The 19,323-nt window shown below is 38.1% G+C and overlaps 1 protein-coding gene across 3 annotated transcripts; it reads left to right on the top strand.

Annotated features, from left to right (window-relative positions):
* The first annotated feature begins 456 nt into the window (after positions 1–456).
* On the top strand, positions 457–18,784 carry LIPN (lipase family member N). Of its 3 annotated transcripts, XM_006096629.3 has the most exons (11): positions 457–472; positions 571–628; positions 1,872–1,987; positions 2,819–2,936; positions 5,021–5,219; positions 6,958–7,067; positions 9,445–9,581; positions 11,314–11,460; positions 13,114–13,185; positions 13,780–13,851; positions 17,399–18,784. In XM_006096629.3, exons 3-11 carry the CDS (start codon positions 1,880–1,882, stop codon positions 17,630–17,632), a joined length of 1,197 nt encoding a protein of 398 aa, XP_006096691.1. In that variant the 5' UTR covers positions 457–472; positions 571–628; positions 1,872–1,879; the 3' UTR covers positions 17,633–18,784. The 3 variants fall into 3 exon arrangements, with proteins under 3 accessions (XP_006096691.1, XP_023616285.1, XP_014318024.1); XM_023760517.1 differs by lacking the exon at positions 457–472 and having other exon boundaries at positions 498–628; positions 5,021–5,186; XM_014462538.2 differs by lacking the exons at positions 457–472; positions 9,445–9,581 and having other exon boundaries at positions 498–628; positions 6,958–7,081.
* The last annotated feature ends 539 nt before the right edge of the window (positions 18,785–19,323 follow it).

The following is a 19,323-nucleotide window of genomic DNA, read 5'->3' as shown; positions in this document are numbered from 1 at the left end:
ACAGGAAGCCTTACTGATAACATAAACATTGATTAGTACATATTTTGCACATTAGAGGCATTATATACTGTATTTTTACTATAAAGTAAGCTAGAGAAAAGAAAATGTTATTAAGAAAGAGAAAATGCATTTACAATATTTTTTGAAAAATATCCGCATATAGGTGGACCCACCCAGTTCAAACCCATGTTGTTCAAGGGTCAACTATACATTGTGTCATTTGATCCTCACAGTAATGCTGTGGGGTTGAGGAGGTAGTTAGTATTATGTCTTATCTTATGTATTAGGATCCTGAATACATTTTACTTCCCCATTTGACTCATTGGTTTCAAAATGTTGCTGAACCCTCCCAACAACAATAGACAATGGAAACATGAGGATTCAGTCAAACTGGTTATTTGGCATCATATAGACCATTATTTCCCAACCCACAAGTGCATTGTGGCATTTGGTGACTGGGAAGACGCCCTGGGTGTGTATCATAGTCCAAGGTTTCCCCATTTCCCCGGGTTTCCTGTCTCTCATCTGTCTGACTTCTAACTATCACTGCAACCGTATCTCATTCTTCAGCCTGATGTCACATGCCGAAGATCAGAAGTTCCTAATCCATAGGAGTCCTCAGTCGCAGGTAAAATCAAGATTTATCACAACCAGGAGGCAGTTGGCTTGAAAATCAGGTTGTAAGGGCTGTTCAGTGAGGCTGCCTGCGTTCTTGTCGTAGTTCTTCTGTCACCTGTTGGCCCTGTGACCTTGGGCAGATCTTAAATTTCTTTCAGCCTTTGTTTTTTTCATTGATAAAATGAGGATAATAACAGGAGCTACCTCATGGAGTTTCTTTGAGGTTTAAATAACAAATGAGAAGTTTGGCACAGGCCAAACATTCAATAGATATTAGCTGTTATTTATTTCAAAAATGTTGTAAATTATATACCACTTACAGATATAAAACTGTCTTAACCGATAGCAAGTGTACGGAATGTTATTTAATTTCAAAAGTAAATTCTGAATTTCTAGAAGTCAGTCATTAATTTGTTATAGCCAAGGCTCTCTGCTATTCCTCTCTCACTCCTTACATTAAGCGATGAAAGAGCTTACACTGCGCTTAGTGTTCTATATGTCACTTAATCCTCTCTCTAACCCTGTAATCTTCCTTATAACCATGTAATGTTATTATCCTCACTCTACATCAAGGAAACCAAGAGACAAAGCCACTAAAAATAACTTGCCCAAGGTTAAGAATCTTGTGAAGTCCAGAGACTGGACTTCAATCTCATGCCGTTGGAGCTCTCATATAATGAGTGCTTACACTGAGATGACGTTGTCCTACTTTGAAAAGACATGATTTAAACAATGCCAAGAGGATAAACTGCACGTTTATTTAACGTTTGCCATTGGGTGTCCACAAGAGAAGTAGTCACACCAGTAGAAACTTACCGCCAGCTTGTTTGTGTGGTTGGAGCTTCAGTTCTTGTTCGCTTTGTGGAATGCTGAGCTAGACTATAGAGTACCTCCACTTTCAGCTTTTCCAGGGTGTGGAAATATGTCCTCTGAGTCTCTAGGTGTTCTGGAAAATCTCAGGTGAACAAAGACTTAAAATAATTGAAAATTTTTCATTAAAATAAGAGATAAAAATAAGTCTTCACACTAGACTAAATTCATTTTATTTTCAGAAGTGGGCTATTTCAAGGTAGTTTTTGTGTGAAAAAAATAGTTTAATAATGCTCAGAGTTAGGTCACTGTACTTGTTCTCTTCCACACTTTCTCAGCTTTCTCAGGACGTTAGTCACATTTTTATTAGGGTACTATTTTCATTTCATTAATCAACTCTGATGTATAAAATTAATCTGTAATTATTAAATGTTTTATATCAGGCATTCCAATGATGTGGCTGTTTTTAACAACAACCTGTTTGATTTGTGGAACTTTAAATGCTGATAAAATCTTTAATTTGGAAAGAGAAGCGAATCCTGAAACGTGGATGAATACTGTAAGTCATGGAAAATTCCAAAGAACACCAAATAAAGCAGATAATAGGTTATAAAATTATTAAAAGTCCTGTTAGAGCTGAAAATCTCTGATAAGAAAACAGATAAAACAGGCTATTTTTTAAAAATATTTTTATTGATTTCAGAGAGGAAGGGAGAGGGAGAGAGATAGAAACATCAATGATGAGAGCAAATCATTGATCTGCTGCCTCCTTCATGCCCCCTACTGGGGATCAAGCCTGCAATCCGGGCAAGTTCCCTTGACCAGAATCGAACCCAGGACCCTTCAGTCCACAGGCTGATGCTCTATCCACTGAGCCAAACCAGCTAGGGCTAAAACGGGTGATTTTTAATATTTCTCCAAAAGTCAAGCTAGGTTGGCCGGCTCTTTTGGCTGAATAAATAATACTTTCTAGTCATGCAAAGCAGAACTGTATTTTTACAGAAAACTTATATTTTTAATAATATTAACAACTTATATTTTAAGCCACCTGGATGATATTTATAACTGCTCTCTATTGGCTTGTGATCTTATTATCTTTAAACCAAGAAAGATCTCAAAGACAATTGACTTGAGAATATAGTTTGTCAAAAGAATGGGTCAATGCGAAATATTATCTCCCCCCACTAAAGAAATATCAATAATAGACATTTTCTAATATTCTACTTATTTTTTATCAATACTTTATTTAATAAATTAATTTTATAGTTACCTGGGGCTACAGATTACAGATAATTCACCCTGATAAGCTTGCAACAGATACTTTGTTCTAGTTTCTTTTGATAACCTTTCTAGAAAATGTTTAACTAATGCCTGTGTTTTCACTGGCCAGAGTGAAATCATCACCTATAATGGCTACCCCAATGAAGAGTATGAAGTTGTCACTCAAGATGGGTACATCCTCAGCGTCAACAGAATTCCTCACGGGCGAAGAGATACTAGGAGTGCAGGTACAAGTTGTGCCCTTCCTGATAAGGATTGGATAAAACTAAAATTTAGTGCTGGCTTTTCTTTAAGAGAGTGACTGATATATCAAACATTTTTTGAATTTTTGCATTAGTCTTTAAATGGTTAGCAGGGAGTCTCATTCTTTTCTAATTCTCAGAAGACTGCCAAGAACCTAAAAATAGCAAGGGCAAGACTCACCTTGTTGACAGCAACTAGGCTTGCTTGTTTGGGTGTAAAGGCAAAGGTGGAGCCTACGTTTTGTAAGCTCATTACTGATTTTCCAGGTGATGAACTTCTGTATTCCAAGAAAGTGGATTTCCTCACCGTTGGAAAGGGATTTGTTGGGTTGTATAAAGTTGGTTGTGGGGTGCCCCGAAAGAGTATGTCTGGCCCTCACTAGAATCAATAGACCATCCTCTTCATGATAAAAGTTTAACTTAATGATTGGCATTTCCGAAACTTCTTCCAGGAAAGAAAACTTTAACATTCACACATGCTCTGATCTAAGAGACAGATGGTTTGTGGAATGAAAGAGCATGGGGTTAATATGGCCTTGTTCTAGAATGAGGAGCCAGTCATGCACAAGCAGAGGGGAAACTAGAACTGCAAAACCTCTGAAGAGGGAGAGAGAAGAGCAAGCAAAATCTCTGCAAAGCCTCAGTGACCACTCTGCATCATCTCCCCCACCACCCACATTCAGAGGCAGCTTTAATCATGTTGTTTGACACTTTCTCCCCCTCAGAAAGAAATCTGTAATTCAAGAGTTTTTTAAAAGTGGGGGGAGTGTGATGTGAGTGGGATTACCTGACAAAACATGAGACACCTAGTTAAAGTTGAATTTCATAAACAACAAGCAGGCTTTCGTATATGTCTCACTTGAGTATATAGAACTCAGATGAAAAAGTTATTCATTGTTTTATTCAAATTTAATAGGGCCCCAGGTCTTTTTCTTTATCACTTTTGTTTGTTTGTTTGCTTTTGGCTAAATCTGGCAACCAAATCTTTTTCAGGGGTGGGGGAGCGGGGACTATGAAATACAAAAGGAGGAAACTTTTTTGCTTCAGGAGGAAGAATTTGGGAAGATTTGGAATTAAAAGTCATTTATCAGGAGTATCGTTCCTAGCAAACCTATGAGGTCAATACTATTAATCGTTACTAATACTATGAATCGTTACTTTACTGATGATGAAACTGAGGCAAGCAGGTTATGAAATAGACTTGAAGTCACACAAATAGCAAGTGACAGTACCAGGATCCAACCCCAGGCCACCTGACTCCGGAGCCTGTGCTCTTAACAATTAAATTATAATTTAACATTTTACCCGGGTCCTTCTCATCTCCCCCAATGAATACTCTATCCATTGGGAATTTGAGAGTTGGCAGAGGGGTGTTGAGCTGATTTTACTATTATAATTTCCAAATGTTCTTCCGTGGGTGGAGGCTGGGTGTTTGGTTAGAAGCTTGGTGAGAAATTAGTGATTGTCCATTTACACTCACCCCCTCTTCTTCCCTAAAGGAAGGACTGGAAGAGGCATAGGACTCCATTAAACATGATCGCTTCCATGTCGCTGTAAGCCACACCCAGAAGACATATAAATGTGAAATCATAGAGCACAGCAGTTACAAGCACATGCTTTGGCATGAAATAGAGCCCAGCTTGAGTCCTGACTCAGTACCTTGTTAGCTGGGTGACCCCTTGGGAAAGTTACTTAATTATCTTAAGTCTTAGTTTCCACACCTGTGCAATGAGGATCCTCAAAATAGTAACTAATTTATAGAGTTATTGTAAGAATTTAATAGGCTTGAGCATGTCAGCCAATGGCCATAACACCAGGTACACAGTATTTGCTCAAGAAATTTGCTTTGTGGTCATAAAGTTCTACACTAATGACAGGGAAAAGGTGAATGGTGTTTTTGGTTTTTGCTTTTTCTGGTATGGTGTGTGTGTGTGTGTTTGTGTGTGTGGTGTGCATACATGCGCACACACACACATTTCTATCATGTTCCTGAGATGCTCTATTTATCATAAACTATTTTCTCATTATCTACCTATCTCTGTTGTCTCTCTTTTCCTCCCTCGCTTCAGGTCCCCGGCCAGTTGTGTACATGCAGCATGCCCTGTTTATAGACAATTCTTCCTGGCTTAAGAATTATGCCAATGGAAGCCTTGGATTCATTCTCGCAGATGCAGGTTACGATGTCTGGATGGGGAACAGTCGGGGGAATGTTTGGTCAAGAAAACACAAAACACTGTCAGTGACTGAAGAAAAATACTGGGCCTTTAGGTAAACTGAGTCAAGTTTGAGACAATTTTGAATATAATAGTGTGAATGATATTAATAATAATCTATGACCTTTGAAGTCACAGTTCCTTGTAGTTCCTACTAACATCTCAAAAGTCAGAAATAGCAAGAAGCTTTGATTTTCACTGATTCTCCCATAGTCAAATTATATCATTTTAACAAGATTATTTTAACATCCAATTTTATCCAATGCTATACATTAAAAGTATGTCCCAAAGGACAGCACAGGAATTCTTATGACCAATGTATGCAGTCAATCCATATTTATTTAGTGCCTAATATATGCACTATTCTAGGCTCTGAGCATACAAAAGGGAACAATGTCCCTGCCCTCACAAATTTTCTATTCATTCTAGTGCTGCTAGTACAAGTCCTTTCTTTTGGACAGCCAATCAATTTCACAATGATGTCTATCAGTACTAAATTTTTTTTAGAGAAACTATGGTTGAATTTTGTAGAATACTATTTTTTGTTTTGTTTTTAAATATATTTTTATGAATTTCTGAAAGGAAGGGAGAGAGAGAGAGAGAGAGAGAGAGAGAGAGATCAATGATAAGGGAGAATCATTGATTAACTGCCTTCTGCTCTACCTTGACTAGGGATTGGGCCCACAACCCAGGCATGTGCCCTGACCACCTGGAATTGGACTGTGACCCCCAGGTTCATAGGTTGCCGTTCAACCACTGAGCCATGCAGGCCAGGCTAGAATACCATTTTAGAAAATTCTAATTTGAGATCTTTAAAACTTTGTTAATGGGCAATGGAGAAGAATCTTTTGATATGCTGAGTGTTTCTTTTAGTGAAAGTGTTTCTGGGGTCACCAGAGGACAAGCTGATGCCCACAGTAGGCTTTCCTTCACAGGCCTAAGTTCACTGTCATATGCAAAGTAATGAAATACTCAGAATCCACTGGCAGGTTGAGAAGAAAGGAAGGTTAGAATAAATTGTTAGAGTCAGAGCTTTCGAGCAGTGTGGTGAACACTGGGAAATATTTTGTGTCACTGGTCCTTGGCTGGGAGCTAGGATCTTGTTTACTGTAAGGTATCACAACTCCCATACTTGGGAGTATCAACCTAGATATTTCCTCACATGTTGTTTATTAAAACAGTCCTCTAAATCATGGGATACCTGACTCAGCTAAATGTTATGTACCAATTGTTCTCCTGTATCAATACTAGCTAAACTGGTACTGTAAGATTTTGGTATATGTTGAATATATGTTCCTTTATATAGATAGAAATGTTCATAACAGCAACAACTAATTGCAGCCAGAGTCATTTCTTTAATACTATCCAACCTTAATGACTTCCTTATAGCAGGTGCTATCAAAAGCTAGTACATGCGATCATGATTTACAACCAATTCTGTTTCCAAAGTGGGGCATTAAAATGGTCCTGAGAGTCTTAAGTTCCCTGGGGGAGTCTAAAGGAGTGGCATGCAAACTAGATTGGGGAACGGGGGAAGGGAAGTGAAGCAAACACAATGGAAGGAAGTGAAGAGGAGAAATAAGATTGAACTTCAGATACTATACACAAGTCTAGAAATCATTCCTGTTATTAGAAAGTAACCCATGTGAATGCAGTAAACGAAAGTTATAATAGCCTACATGTAACTGGATAAATAATGAAATATACACCAAGTAAGTGTAAAAAATGTGATCAAATGCTCCGAGTTTCAAACTTAGTTGGGAGTATTTATAAGACCCTGTTTTATTTTGCAGTTTTGATGAAATGGCCAAATATGATCTCCCGAGCATAATAGACTTCATTGTAAATAAAACTGGGCAGGAGAAGTTGTATTTTGTTGGACATTCACTTGGCACTACAATAGGTATGTTTACAAAGGTCAGTGTTTTACAAGGGTCAGAGTCTTGTAAGAGTTCACCTTTAAACTGGAACAGAGTTACTGCTATTAATAGTGTCCTTGATTCTCTGTCCTTTCTTAGCACATAATCCCAGTGCCCTAAGAGGCTATAAACCTGAATTTCAGAGACTGTACATCGGCCAAATATCTCCTTCATTTCTGACCATAACTACACATTTGTAATGGTGATGTAATTTCCCAGGATAACATGTACACCAAATCCACAGAAGTATCAAAGAATAAGTTTCTAGACTCCCTCTGAGCTGAAAATGTAAAGCCTAATGACATAAAATAATCCCTGAAGAATATAATCATACCTTCCTCACAACCCACATGGGATTTTTTAAAAATAAATAAAAGGAAGGAACTTACATTTATATTTGAACAAATTGAAAAGATATGATTATTTTTTTGAGTTGGAACATGAAAGTTTACTATAATAAATCAAGTGGAAATATCTATTTAGTGTATAATATAATATGGAATACCAATTAAATGTAAGAACTATGTAGAATTTTTTTAAAAGTCCAAAGGCTCTGCTCTTTTAAAACATACTTTTTAATGATTTCCTAGATCTTTTTTTTGAATGGGAGGATCAATAATCTAGTTCCAAATAAAAATGTAAAGGGATCTATACAGTTAAAAATGTGAATTTGCTAGTGATCTTCCACTGAAGTTTCCAATTTTAAGAGATCGAGCTACGTTAAAACTATTTAAGAATGGGTGAAACTGTGCAAGAGACAGTAAACATTCTTACAGTAGTCTCCATTATTATCAACAGAAAATATATATTTATCATTGCTTTATATTGATCAGCAGCTTAGAACAGGCAGTGAGCATCAGAGGGCATTCTATAAGGGTATCAAAGAACTAATAGGAGATTCCCCCCCCCCCCCAAAAAAAAAACTGCTACTAACAAGTAAATAATTATACTATCAAAGCTAACATTTAGTGAGCATTTACTGGGTTTAGGACCCTGTGTTTAGGAACTTTCCCAAAATATCTCTCTTTAAAACTTACTGTTATTATTTCTATCTCCCAGAAGAGGAAACATAAATTCAAAGAAATTAAGTGGATTGTTTGAGGTCTCTTAGCAAGTAAGAGGCAGAACCCAGGTTAAACCAGGTCAGTTAGACTTCATCCATAAGGTGCTTAGGCTTTGGATGGAGCAGGAATGACTTGAGTGGAGTCTAGAAAAGTGAGTAGGACTTTTACAAGATATGCTCTTATATGTGCTCTTCAAAGAAAACAGAAAATTTGATCATCAGTGATCTGCATCGCATTCAGGGCATAAAATTTTTTAGTGAGTATTATTTGCATATGGGGCAGAGCAATTTTTGTTTTGTGGGAAAAGCCCACTGTTTGCAAGACACTTAGCTACCAAGGCCCCAACTCATTCAGTGATAATAAGGCTCTGGAGTTAGTATGGGCAACAAAAAACCTACAGAAATCTTCTAGGGGGAAGCATTATGCCTGTTTCAGAGTTTTTGTATCAATTGATACAAAGTCAGCTTTTTTTTTTTTTTTTTTTGGCTAGGTCAGTTTCAATAAGAATTTGGGGCGGGGCGGCGGGGAGGTGGGGGTGGAAGCTTCTGCTATGGAAACACACACACACACACACACACACACAATGGAGTGGGGCCAAGAAGGCACCTTGGAGAACCAAAATACACAGAAACTCCTTGGAGCTTCTTCTATGTAGTGCTGATCTCACGCTCACAGGGCTAGCAATGGGTGCAATGCTATTACTTAAAGTTCAGAACAAATGGACACACCTGGTTCTTCCTGGGACCACAGTGGACCGAGGGAAATCCCCTTCTCTCTTGAAAGCAGGAAAAGAATTCTGGAGGGTTGGTAAGCATCTGGTGAAGCAGTGAGAGCAATGAAATCTCATTCCATTGTGAGAAAGGAAAACTGGAATCACTCGATGATACTGCAGAAAGGCCTTCTTCGTGAGTCACCTCCCAGGAACTGATTCTTTACTTCTGGAAGCTCTGGACTCATTCTAGCACCTCAGCGTTGGGGGCGAAATGACAATATTGCCAGCAATTCCTCCAGGCTTTGAAAGTGAGGTTGTCCGTAGTTCACTTGCCAGTAGCAGCTTATCCCTCACTTTCCCCAACCCAGTTACACTGTCCAGTATTTAAAAAAAAAAAAGAAGAAGACTTGAGAACAGAGAGGACTGAATGCAGATTCTCTTTGCAGAGACTCAGAAGAGTCTCCCAATTCATTCCCAAGATCATGGCAATAGATGGATAAAAATGACAAGAGTCCCTACTTTTCTTAATAGAGACATTGTGCAGTTCTCATTTTTACAAGAGTGTCTTGTCTCCTGTTCTCTCAGGGTTTGCAGCCTTTTCCACCATGCCTGAAGTGGCACAGAGAATCAAAATGAATTTTGCCTTGAGTCCTGTGGCCTCGTTCAAATACCCCAAGGGTATTTTTACCAGTTTTTTTCTACTTCCAAGTTCTGTAATCAAGGTAGGCTCCCCATTTCACCAAAATGTATTTGAGGGTCTCATTTTGGATTATAGATACTCATTATTTTAAAGTCTGTGATGAAGTAAAAGTAGGAAGTTTAGATGAAATCTGTGGAAACCAGAATCTGCAACCAGGTGCTTATTTGTGTGTGTGTCCGTGTGTGTGCGAGTCTGTACCACACTATCTACAGCTGTCATATACAAGTTACTACACTCAATCATTAACAGACTTGACTATATATCAGAACTGCTAGCTGTGCTGAGTGCTATGTCTGCTTAAAGTCCATTCATGTTTTCTTGTTCCATTCTTATTCCACTGGGCTGGTCAATGAACTTGCAATGTCCAAATGGAAGACAGTTTTCTAGTTTCGTATGGTCACTGATATCCTGACTTTGATGTTAAACATGAATAAAATAATCCTTCCCATATGGCAACTTGTTGTAATTTACTAAAACTATGATTATAAAGCCTAATTGTCTTACAACTCAATTATTTCTTTGAATATTTATTGGTTATTTTCCAAGGATTGGAAAAGCAGTTTGATTGCTAATTGTGGTTTTGGAATTTTATCAATTTAAATTATTTTTCTATTTGCCTTTTGTTTCTTTAAAAAGGTCATTGGCACAATGAACATAGTATTTTACCAAGATTGCACCTTAAATTTGGGGTAAAGGATAAAATCAATTTTGGCCAAAGTGAGGTCAAGACCAATTAGGGTATCACAGTAATTCATATATAAGAGGAGGCCCTGGTTCATGGTGGAGAAATAGATAGGGAAAACCATTGTTTGTTGAGCTAAGACAAGGAAGAATTTCCATAGGGCCTAATGATTGGTTTGATAATAGTTTGATTGTATTATCTACTTGAGCTCAAGTAATGTAACTTCCCTTTTGTGTGGTTGATAGTTCTACTGCAAAGTGTATTGATATCAGTGTTGGATGTTTCCTATATTTGAACAGATTGAGCAGACAAATTAGTTAAAATCAGAGAGACACCTCTATCACCAGTTTTACATATATATTGCTTTGCCTACAAAGATTGGGTCTGAGGCAAATATTGTCCCTGGCTTATCTGTTTCATATCCCCTACTGTCAAGGTTCCTGCCACTGTAGGTCGCATTCCCTGACCTCGCCTGGCACTTGATAATATCTGTTGCCCAGAGAAGCTCCAGTCCTCTCATCAGAGATTCCCCACCCAATCTTACTTTCCCAAGCTCTAACATGCCACCTCCCTTTCTGTCCAGTGGTACCCTCTCTTTGGTACACCATTCTCTACTTTTCAGCATAAGCACTAGCTAATCTGGGACACTCCTAGAAAAACAATGTGCACATGGGTAATAGGGAAAATCCTACTTTTCCTTCTTATTCAAGGCAATATTTAACCTTAAGGAGAAATATTCTGCCTTTCTTGCCAATGAATGAGATATTAAAGATGAAGTCAATTACTGGTTTCCAGACTACAATGACAGAATACAGAGAAGCTTCACCATGAAGAAGCGAATTTGAGGTTAAGGGTCCTCACTGCAATCTCCTTATAAATTACGTCTGGTGATCTTCCCTGGGTGCAGATGGATTCATAAGTGTCATAGTTCCTTTGCCTGAATGACTTGGTTTCCTTGACTGCAAGAGCAAATACAAATTGATCCTCAAGAATCCTTATTTCTGGGATGATGAGAATGTCAAAAAGTTTGAAACAATTCTTGAAAAGAATCATTTTTTTATTATTTTTACAGAAATTGTTTGGTACCAAAGGTGTCTTTTTAGCAGATAAGTCAGAGAAGCCACCTTTTGCCACAATGTGCAACAATAAAATATTATTGGTGCTATGTCGTGAAGTAATGGACTTATGGGCAGGATTCATCAGGAACAATCTGAATATGGTATGTATAAGGATTATGGGACCATTGGATGTTTTTTTGAGAAATTCCAGCTTTTATTTGATTTAGTTTGATGTGTCTATTACTCTGCATAAATTAATATGCTATTCTAAGCTCTTACATGGAGAGGTTTGCTTGCTATGCATAGATTAGGAATTCAATAGACTATGAATGTGAAGACTGGGAAAAAGAATAAATAGGCAGCTTCAACCTTCCATCCCTGATCAAGTTTAGGAAAATGAATGTTCCACAATAGGTAGTAGTTTCACATGTTCATAATCAGCCAGTAAGTACAACCGTGAGTTTGATCTTACAATATAGTGCATTAAAAATAAAATCCTAGAATAAAACTGAGAGTCGTAGACACAGACAGACAACAGCATGATGGTTACCAGAGGGAAGGGGGAAGGAGGGACAGCAAAGGGGGTCAAATATATGGTGACAGAAGATTATTTGACTTTGGGTGGTGGGCACACAATGCAACATACAGGTCATGTATCATAGAAATGTACATTTGAAACCTATTTGACCCTATTACTCAATGTCACTTCAATAAATTTAATAAAAATTTAAAAAATAAAATTATCAAAAAGATGTGAAGCACATATAAGCATTGAACTTATTTTGTGTGTGCCCTCACATGTTGGATGACTCTGGCCTCAAATAAAACTCATCAGTTAACTTAGAACTTAAAAGACAGAACAGAATGGAGAAGGAATCCCTTTTCTATGAAGAAGCAGCAGTCCTGTTTCATCAACGCTTTGTTTCCTGTTACTGAGAATTCAAGGAGGAGGAGGAGGAGTTGGCATCTGCAGAGGAGTGTGGTTGGATAGTTATCTCTGTCATATTCCAAATGGCAACCACATGAGACTAGTAAAGCTAGTCCCAAACGCTTGTCTATCAACCCACCCTACTCCTATTTGTTAAGAAGCTAAGCTGTGTTAGACCAAAAACCATGAGGATCAATTATTCAAAGCCTACTTATTCAATAGTAAAGATTTCTAATAGTTCCCTAGATTAGTTTTATGATATTCTCAGATATAAAATTATGATTACTATTGTATCTCTATAATGTCATCTCTATACTGTTTACAAAGATCAAAGTACAGTGCACATAGAAATGATTGTTTATTAGCTTTTCTTTTATAATATTTTATTTTATCTTCACAAGAGCCCACCAAATTGGTAGCATGATCTTCATTATCTTCATTTAATAGATGACAACACAGAAACTCAGAGATGTTAAATAACTTGCCCAAAATCACAAAGATTATAATTAACAGAGTTAGATCCTGAAGTTTAGGTATTTTTGATCTACTGATCTGCAATAGTGTGTCTAGGCACACTTGCACATTGCACCTTTCCTCCATGATGTCCATTCTTGCTTCTTTTACTTCAAAGTAAACAAATTATCTTATAGTTTCAGAGCTGATGCAGGTTTGATCTCAAGCAACCCATGCCACTGGTCAGCCCAGAGTTCATTCATGTTCAAGTGTCTGACAAAATTTCAGACTTATCTAGATGATTCACATAGATATTTTCAAAACCCCCAGTATTTGTTCACTAAGTTTTAGCTGAATTGTTTTCTGTTTTTGAAAGGCATAGTTTATTTCTGTGGGTGATTCTTGCTGTAACATGTGATTTATTTCCCTTCAGAGTCGAATGGACGTGTACATGTCACACTCTCCCACCGGATCGTCAATACAGAACATCCTCCATATAAAGCAGGTAGTGACTTTGTCAGGGAAAACCATTCTCATTCCTATTTTCATTATATGTGAAAGGACAGAGTTAACAGGCCTCCTCTAAGAACTTTACCAGCTGGCTTCCATTTTGTCCTTGTCACATCTTAAATGGTCTGATTTCCCTGGGTTTTAAGAGAAATGACAAAATATGGTGCAGAACAAGTAGGTAACAGAAATAATTCCCATCTTAAATCAGAGCTTGTAAGAGAGGCCCTGAGCTAAAGCAATAGGTAAGCTGGGAAAACCTCAGGAATCTGAGCCTTCCCCAGGGAGAGGAATATGACTTCTCCCTAATGAGTTTTGGTTTTCCATTAGCTTATCCTACAAACCACGGGAGATCACTTCTCTCTCTCTCTCTCTCTCTCTCTCTCTCTACCTTGTTTTTCACACTTTCTCTCTCTCTCCTCTCTCTCTTTCTCTCTCTCTCTACCTTGTTTTTCACAGTAAAAATGTATTTCCATCTTTTACTGGTCGGGAAGCCTTATTTTCTTTCTAGTGTACAGTGTTTTTCTAAGATTTGCTGTTAACATTAATGATTCTGAATATTATATTACTAAAAAAAACACATTTATTTCAGCTTTACCGATCTGATGAATTCAGAGCTTATGACTGGGGAAGTGAAGCTGAGAACATGCGTCACTACAATCAGGTGAGTTATTCAGAATGACTCCAGAAGGGTGGTTTTGAGACATTGTAAAAATAAGTTATTTGAGAGTGAGAAGAATCCTGCCTGGCAATTGGTGGTATTCACATGGATAGATAGAGCTTTTTGAAAATTTTGTGATTTTGATATGTATTCGTTGTGAAAAATCTAGGGGAAAAAAGAAGCATATGCTAAGGAAATTAAATAATTTATAATCCCTCCACCCAGAGATAACTAGACATATCAATATTTTGTTGCATTCATTCCAGTCTTCTCAGCATTACTGGTCTTACACAGCTTTTAGCATTTCTTTTAGTATGGTTATAGCAAGACATAACCAATGTTACTGAGGTGTTTTTTAACATAATCTTAATGGCTGCATAATAGTGAAAATTGTTTTACAAAAATCTACACAAATTTACAGAGTAAATGAATACACATTTCTTGATACTAACACCAAGAATTTGGATACAACATGAACATTAAAAAAGTATTACCCACCATGAAGACTTGTCTTAAGGCATCTTCCTCCTTCTAACGTTACACATCCAAATCTATAGATTCCTTTGGCCCTCCTGTGCTTTAACCAATGTTGTTGCCATCATTTCTTTTCTCAAAGTCAGGAGCTGGGCTTCTCTGTTTGAACTAAACCCATTAAATTAAAATTTTTCAATGTTTTCCAAGACTGACATATTTAAAGCTATTCTTAATGCAAACCCACATTAATTAGGCTGTTTCTGAGCATCAAAACGGTCAATCAGACCAGTTATTTCTCAATAATATATTGAATTGTTAGAGAAATGATTCTCCTAGCTTTTAAGACAACTATAAGAGCTCTGCATATTTTTATTATTTTTAACTGCTTGATTATGGAGTTGTTTACATACAATAAAATTCACTGATTTTACATGTGCAATTCAATGAACTTTGACAAATATATTCATTTGTGTAACCACAACACAATCAAGATACTATAGAACATTTCCATTACCCAAAAACTTTTCTCCTACCACTCAAACTATGTGTATTCACAAATGCTTAGAAAAGGGTCAGAAAAAAAACACCCACCTAACAAATGTTAAAGTTATTATCCTCAGAGAGGGGAGGAAAGAAAGGGTGAAGTAAATGGACATGATGGGGTAAAGGAGGCTCTATTTTGGATTTTACATACTTCTGCTGTCATCCATTATTTTTATTAAGCAGGTTATATATTGTTTACTTTTTAAATATCTATTTTTATTGATTTCAGAGAGGGAGGGAGAGAAAAAAACATCAGTTATGAAAGAGAATCATTGATTGGGTGCCTCTTGCATGCACCCCTCTGGGGATCAGACCTACAACCAGAGCATGTGCCCTGATCGGGAATCTAACCGTGACCTCCTGGTTTATAGGTTGATGCTCAACCACTGAGTCATGCCAGCTGGGTTATACTGTTTACTTTTAAAAGAAAATGGAACAAAATATATCACAGTTAAAACCATTATAATCAAGTTCTTTTTTTCAGCTTTATTAAGGTAAAATCAGCAAATGAAATTTTAAGATTGAAGTGTACAATGTGCTAAGTATGTGATAGTGTAAATGTCCTTAGAATTTATCCAGGCTGATCCTCTTTTATTTGTGTGTGATTTTAGATCATTTTGAAACAGGAATTTTAGGGGTAAATAAGACAGGTTTAGGAGATTTTAGAAATTTTGGAAGCACGGGGTTGCAGAGCAGCAGAAGGTATATTTCCATAGAATAGGAAAGCTGAAAAGCTGCAACCGGTATATTTCCATAGAATGAGGGAGCTGGGAACAGCAAAAGGTCTATATTTATAAAATAAAGAGAAGGAAGCCCTTCATCCAGAAGCAGAAGAAGAGAGCCCAGGGGGGAAGAGGAAAACAATAAGGAAGGAGGGAGGGAGAACCTCACATGTCCCATGTGAGGCTCAACCTTAGAGCCCAGGGGTTAGTATAGTAACCAGTCTAAGGGAATAGTGGCCAATCAGAGGGGATATCAAGGCATCAGGATCTGCAGCCTTTGTAAGCCATAGGGAAAAAGAACTCATTGGGACCCTTTCCCCCTCCCTACCTGGGAGTCCATTCTGTGGGACTCTTTCCCTCTCCCCATGTGGGAGTCTGTACTTGTTCTTCAATAAATCTCCACCTTTGCCAAATCACTTTCTGTCTGTGGATTCAATCTTCAATTCCGGCGGAATCCAGGTTCCAGTCCAAAAATTCCATTTCAATTTGAAGTCAATTTTTATTACATTCTAATTTTATCAGTTTGCCCTCTTCTTAAGCTTCCAGCACAATCTCTGTGCCTACTCTATATTTTTTCGGGAATAAGAGGATTAACCCATGCAAGCTCCATGAGGATAGGGATTACCTTCTCTTTTGTTCACCAATGTTTTCTCACCTAGCAGAGTACCTGGCGTTTACTGAGCCCTCGATATTTATTGGTTGCATGAATAAAATTTCTTAACCTCCCTCTTACCACCTGAAAATGTCTCTGTCCCCTTGATTCTAGCCTTCTTTTCTCTCTCAGAAAATGAAGATCCTCTTATTTTCCAAGTTCACCTGCATGTGCCCTTGACCCTCATTTCTTTTTATCCCTTCTTCACTCTTACTCCTTTTATTCTCTTCAATGAGCTCCTGTACCTCATGAAAAACAAACAGTTACTATAGTTTCCTTGCAACTTACTCCCCTAACTTGGACTTTGTAACGCAATGATCTCTGATTTTTTTCTTTCCCTTTTTGTTTGCTCTCTTTGTCCTCTACACTGGCTACTCTCTGTTTCCCACCACAGTCCAACTGTCAGCATTTCCCAAGATTCTTAACATCTCTACACTAGTATCTCTCTTCCTTGGAGAAGTTAGCCATCTCCATAACTTTAATTATCTCCTTCTGTGGACCATCCATATTGCTTGACTAGATTTTTTCAGGAACTATCCTTTCTTCAAGTCATTTCACAAACTCATGTTCATACAGGCCTCTTAAGACAGAGCTCTGAGAAATGAACCTGCTTTGTCCCCCAAACTTCTGAAACATGTCCAAATACCCTAGCCTGGCATTTAGACCTTGACTGTCTGTCTCCAATCTTATATCCTACAATATTCTTTCAAATGTTTTCTTCTCTGGGTATACACTGGACAGCTTGCCATTCTGACCATGGCATACAGGCTCTTCCTGCCTCCTAGGAAGCCCTCCCATCCTCCTTCCTATCTGTCAAATTCCAACCATCACTCAAGAGTCATCTCAAATGACTTCTTTGTATATGAAGCCTCCAACTGGAAATAACTTCTTCTTTGTCTTCACTTTGATTGTCTTTACAGAGTGTTTTATAGCATTTAACATACCTTATTTTGCATACAAATGTGTGTTTGGTTATCTTGCCTGTGTCTTCAAACTCCTGAAGATAAGAAGCATTGCATGTTTCCTTCCTATTTCCCTCAGTGCCTGACTGAACAATTGACTTGGTGGATATTGACTTGGTAGCCTCTCTACTTATTTGAATTCAGTTCTTTCTGTGAGGAGCTTCCTCTCATGAATGTCCTTTCTTTCTCCCCCATAGAGTCGTCCCCCACTGTATGACTTGACTGCCATGACAGTGCCTACTGCTATTTGGGTTGGTGGAAATGATGTCCTTGTAACAATCCAGGATGCGGCCAGGGTACTCCCCCAAATCAGGAATCTCCGTTACTTCCAGCTATTGCCAGATTGGAACCACGTTGATTTCATCTGGGGCCTTGATGCTCCTGAACGGATGTACAGTAAAATCCTAGATTTGATGAAGACATATTCCTAACTACAATACATCCACTTTTCCATTAAAGCTTGCTCTCAACGCCAGGAGGCTTTGGGAAAAAGAATAATCAGCAGTGAGGTCTACTCCAGTATCCTCCACCTTGTTGATGTTGCTGAATGTTTCCTTGTCAAGGAGTCTCAAGGAGAACATCCCCCAATCAATGGTATCCCACAGATTTTCCACTGGTGATTTGCATGCTTCATGAACAAGGAGGAAGATCTTTCTCCCTGTCTTGCTGATTCACCCACCTACAGAACCAAACAAGAGACAGAAAGGAAAATTCCTCAAGGCAAGCCTCATGTAGTGCTAAGCATGAAGCAGAATTATCCCTAAACATCCCCATTCTTGCCTAATTGTAAGTAGGTTGGTGTTCTCCCAAACTAGTCATTCACCTGTGCCATACCTGCATGCCACCTATGATACTGCTTTTACAAGTCTCAGACTCAATTTGCTTATTTATATTTTAAAAAACCTTTTTGGAGCTACTATAAATGGGAGGAAAAGGTATTATTTACCCCAACTTGAAGATAAACATAAACTGTCACAATGAAAAGCAAATCATTGATAATAAAATTTCTAGATGCCATGACTAGTCCAGGCCACTGAGTTTTAGAACTGCCTTCTTTTTGGTAAACGTGCCCTCTTGATTTGAAAGGGAGATTGGCAAGTGCTAGAAACAAAGACATAAACCCGAGTTTGGCTTCCTCCTTGCGCTCAGAAGATTGAAAGAAATTTGACAGTGAGTCTTTGGTAGGATGTATCATGGCCCCCAAAGATGTCCATGTCCTAATTCAAGAAACTAACCCTACCCCTTATATGACGAAAGAGATGTTGCAGATGTGACAAAGTTAAGGTAGTTAAGAAACTTGAGGTGAGAAGTTTATCCTGGGTTATCTGAGTGGGATCAAAGGACTTACAGGGGTCCCCATAAGAGGGAGGCAGGAAAGGCAAAGTCAGAAAATATGACAGTGAAACAACAAGAAGCTGGAGTGATGCACTGAGTCAAGGAATTCTGGCCGCCTCTGGAATCTGGAAAAGGGAAGGAAACAGATTCTCCCAGAAGTTTCCATAAGGAATGCAGCCCTGCGCCTTGATCTTAGATTTCTGATCTTCAGAACTGTAAGAGAATAAACTTACATGATTTTTAAGCCACTAAGTTTCTGGTAATTTGTTACAGCAGCCATAGCAAACTGATACAGGGACTAACTCTCATACTATGTGATTCAATGCTATTTAATACCATACTTGTGTATCGGCTAAAATATATCATAGCCCCTGTGGTACATAGCCTACACTTGGGGAAACACTGCCAAGAAACTCACAAGGTCATCATGGAAAATGGTGTACCATAGACTAACGCAACTGCAGAAGGATTTAGGCCTGAGGCAGTGAAGCTGGTTGCTAAGATGATGGTTGATTATAGGGGAAGCTCTGTGTGGCCAGTGTCCTGCTTCCTCCTCTACCTTGACTCCCTTTATACTGTGGCATCCGAGCTGAGACACCATTCCTGAATCAGCCCTCCTTCCTCAAATGGACTCTGTGCTGAGGTAGGTCACAGCTATGGTTCTTTCTGCTCTTAAATTCCAGTGCCTTTCCTTTAAATTAAAATGAGCTTGGGAATATTTTCTTACATTAAAAAAGATTTATTTTATTTTTGTTCCATTTAGAAAATAGAGAAACTAACAAAGAAA

This window comes from Myotis lucifugus, unplaced genomic scaffold, assembly GCF_000147115.1.
Source record: "Myotis lucifugus unplaced genomic scaffold, Myoluc2.0 scaffold_184, whole genome shotgun sequence".
In the NCBI taxonomy this organism is placed as follows: Eukaryota; Metazoa; Chordata; class Mammalia; order Chiroptera; family Vespertilionidae; genus Myotis; species Myotis lucifugus.
The sequence above is the reverse complement of the archived record's forward strand: the minus strand, read 5'-3'. Positions and strand labels throughout refer to the sequence as shown.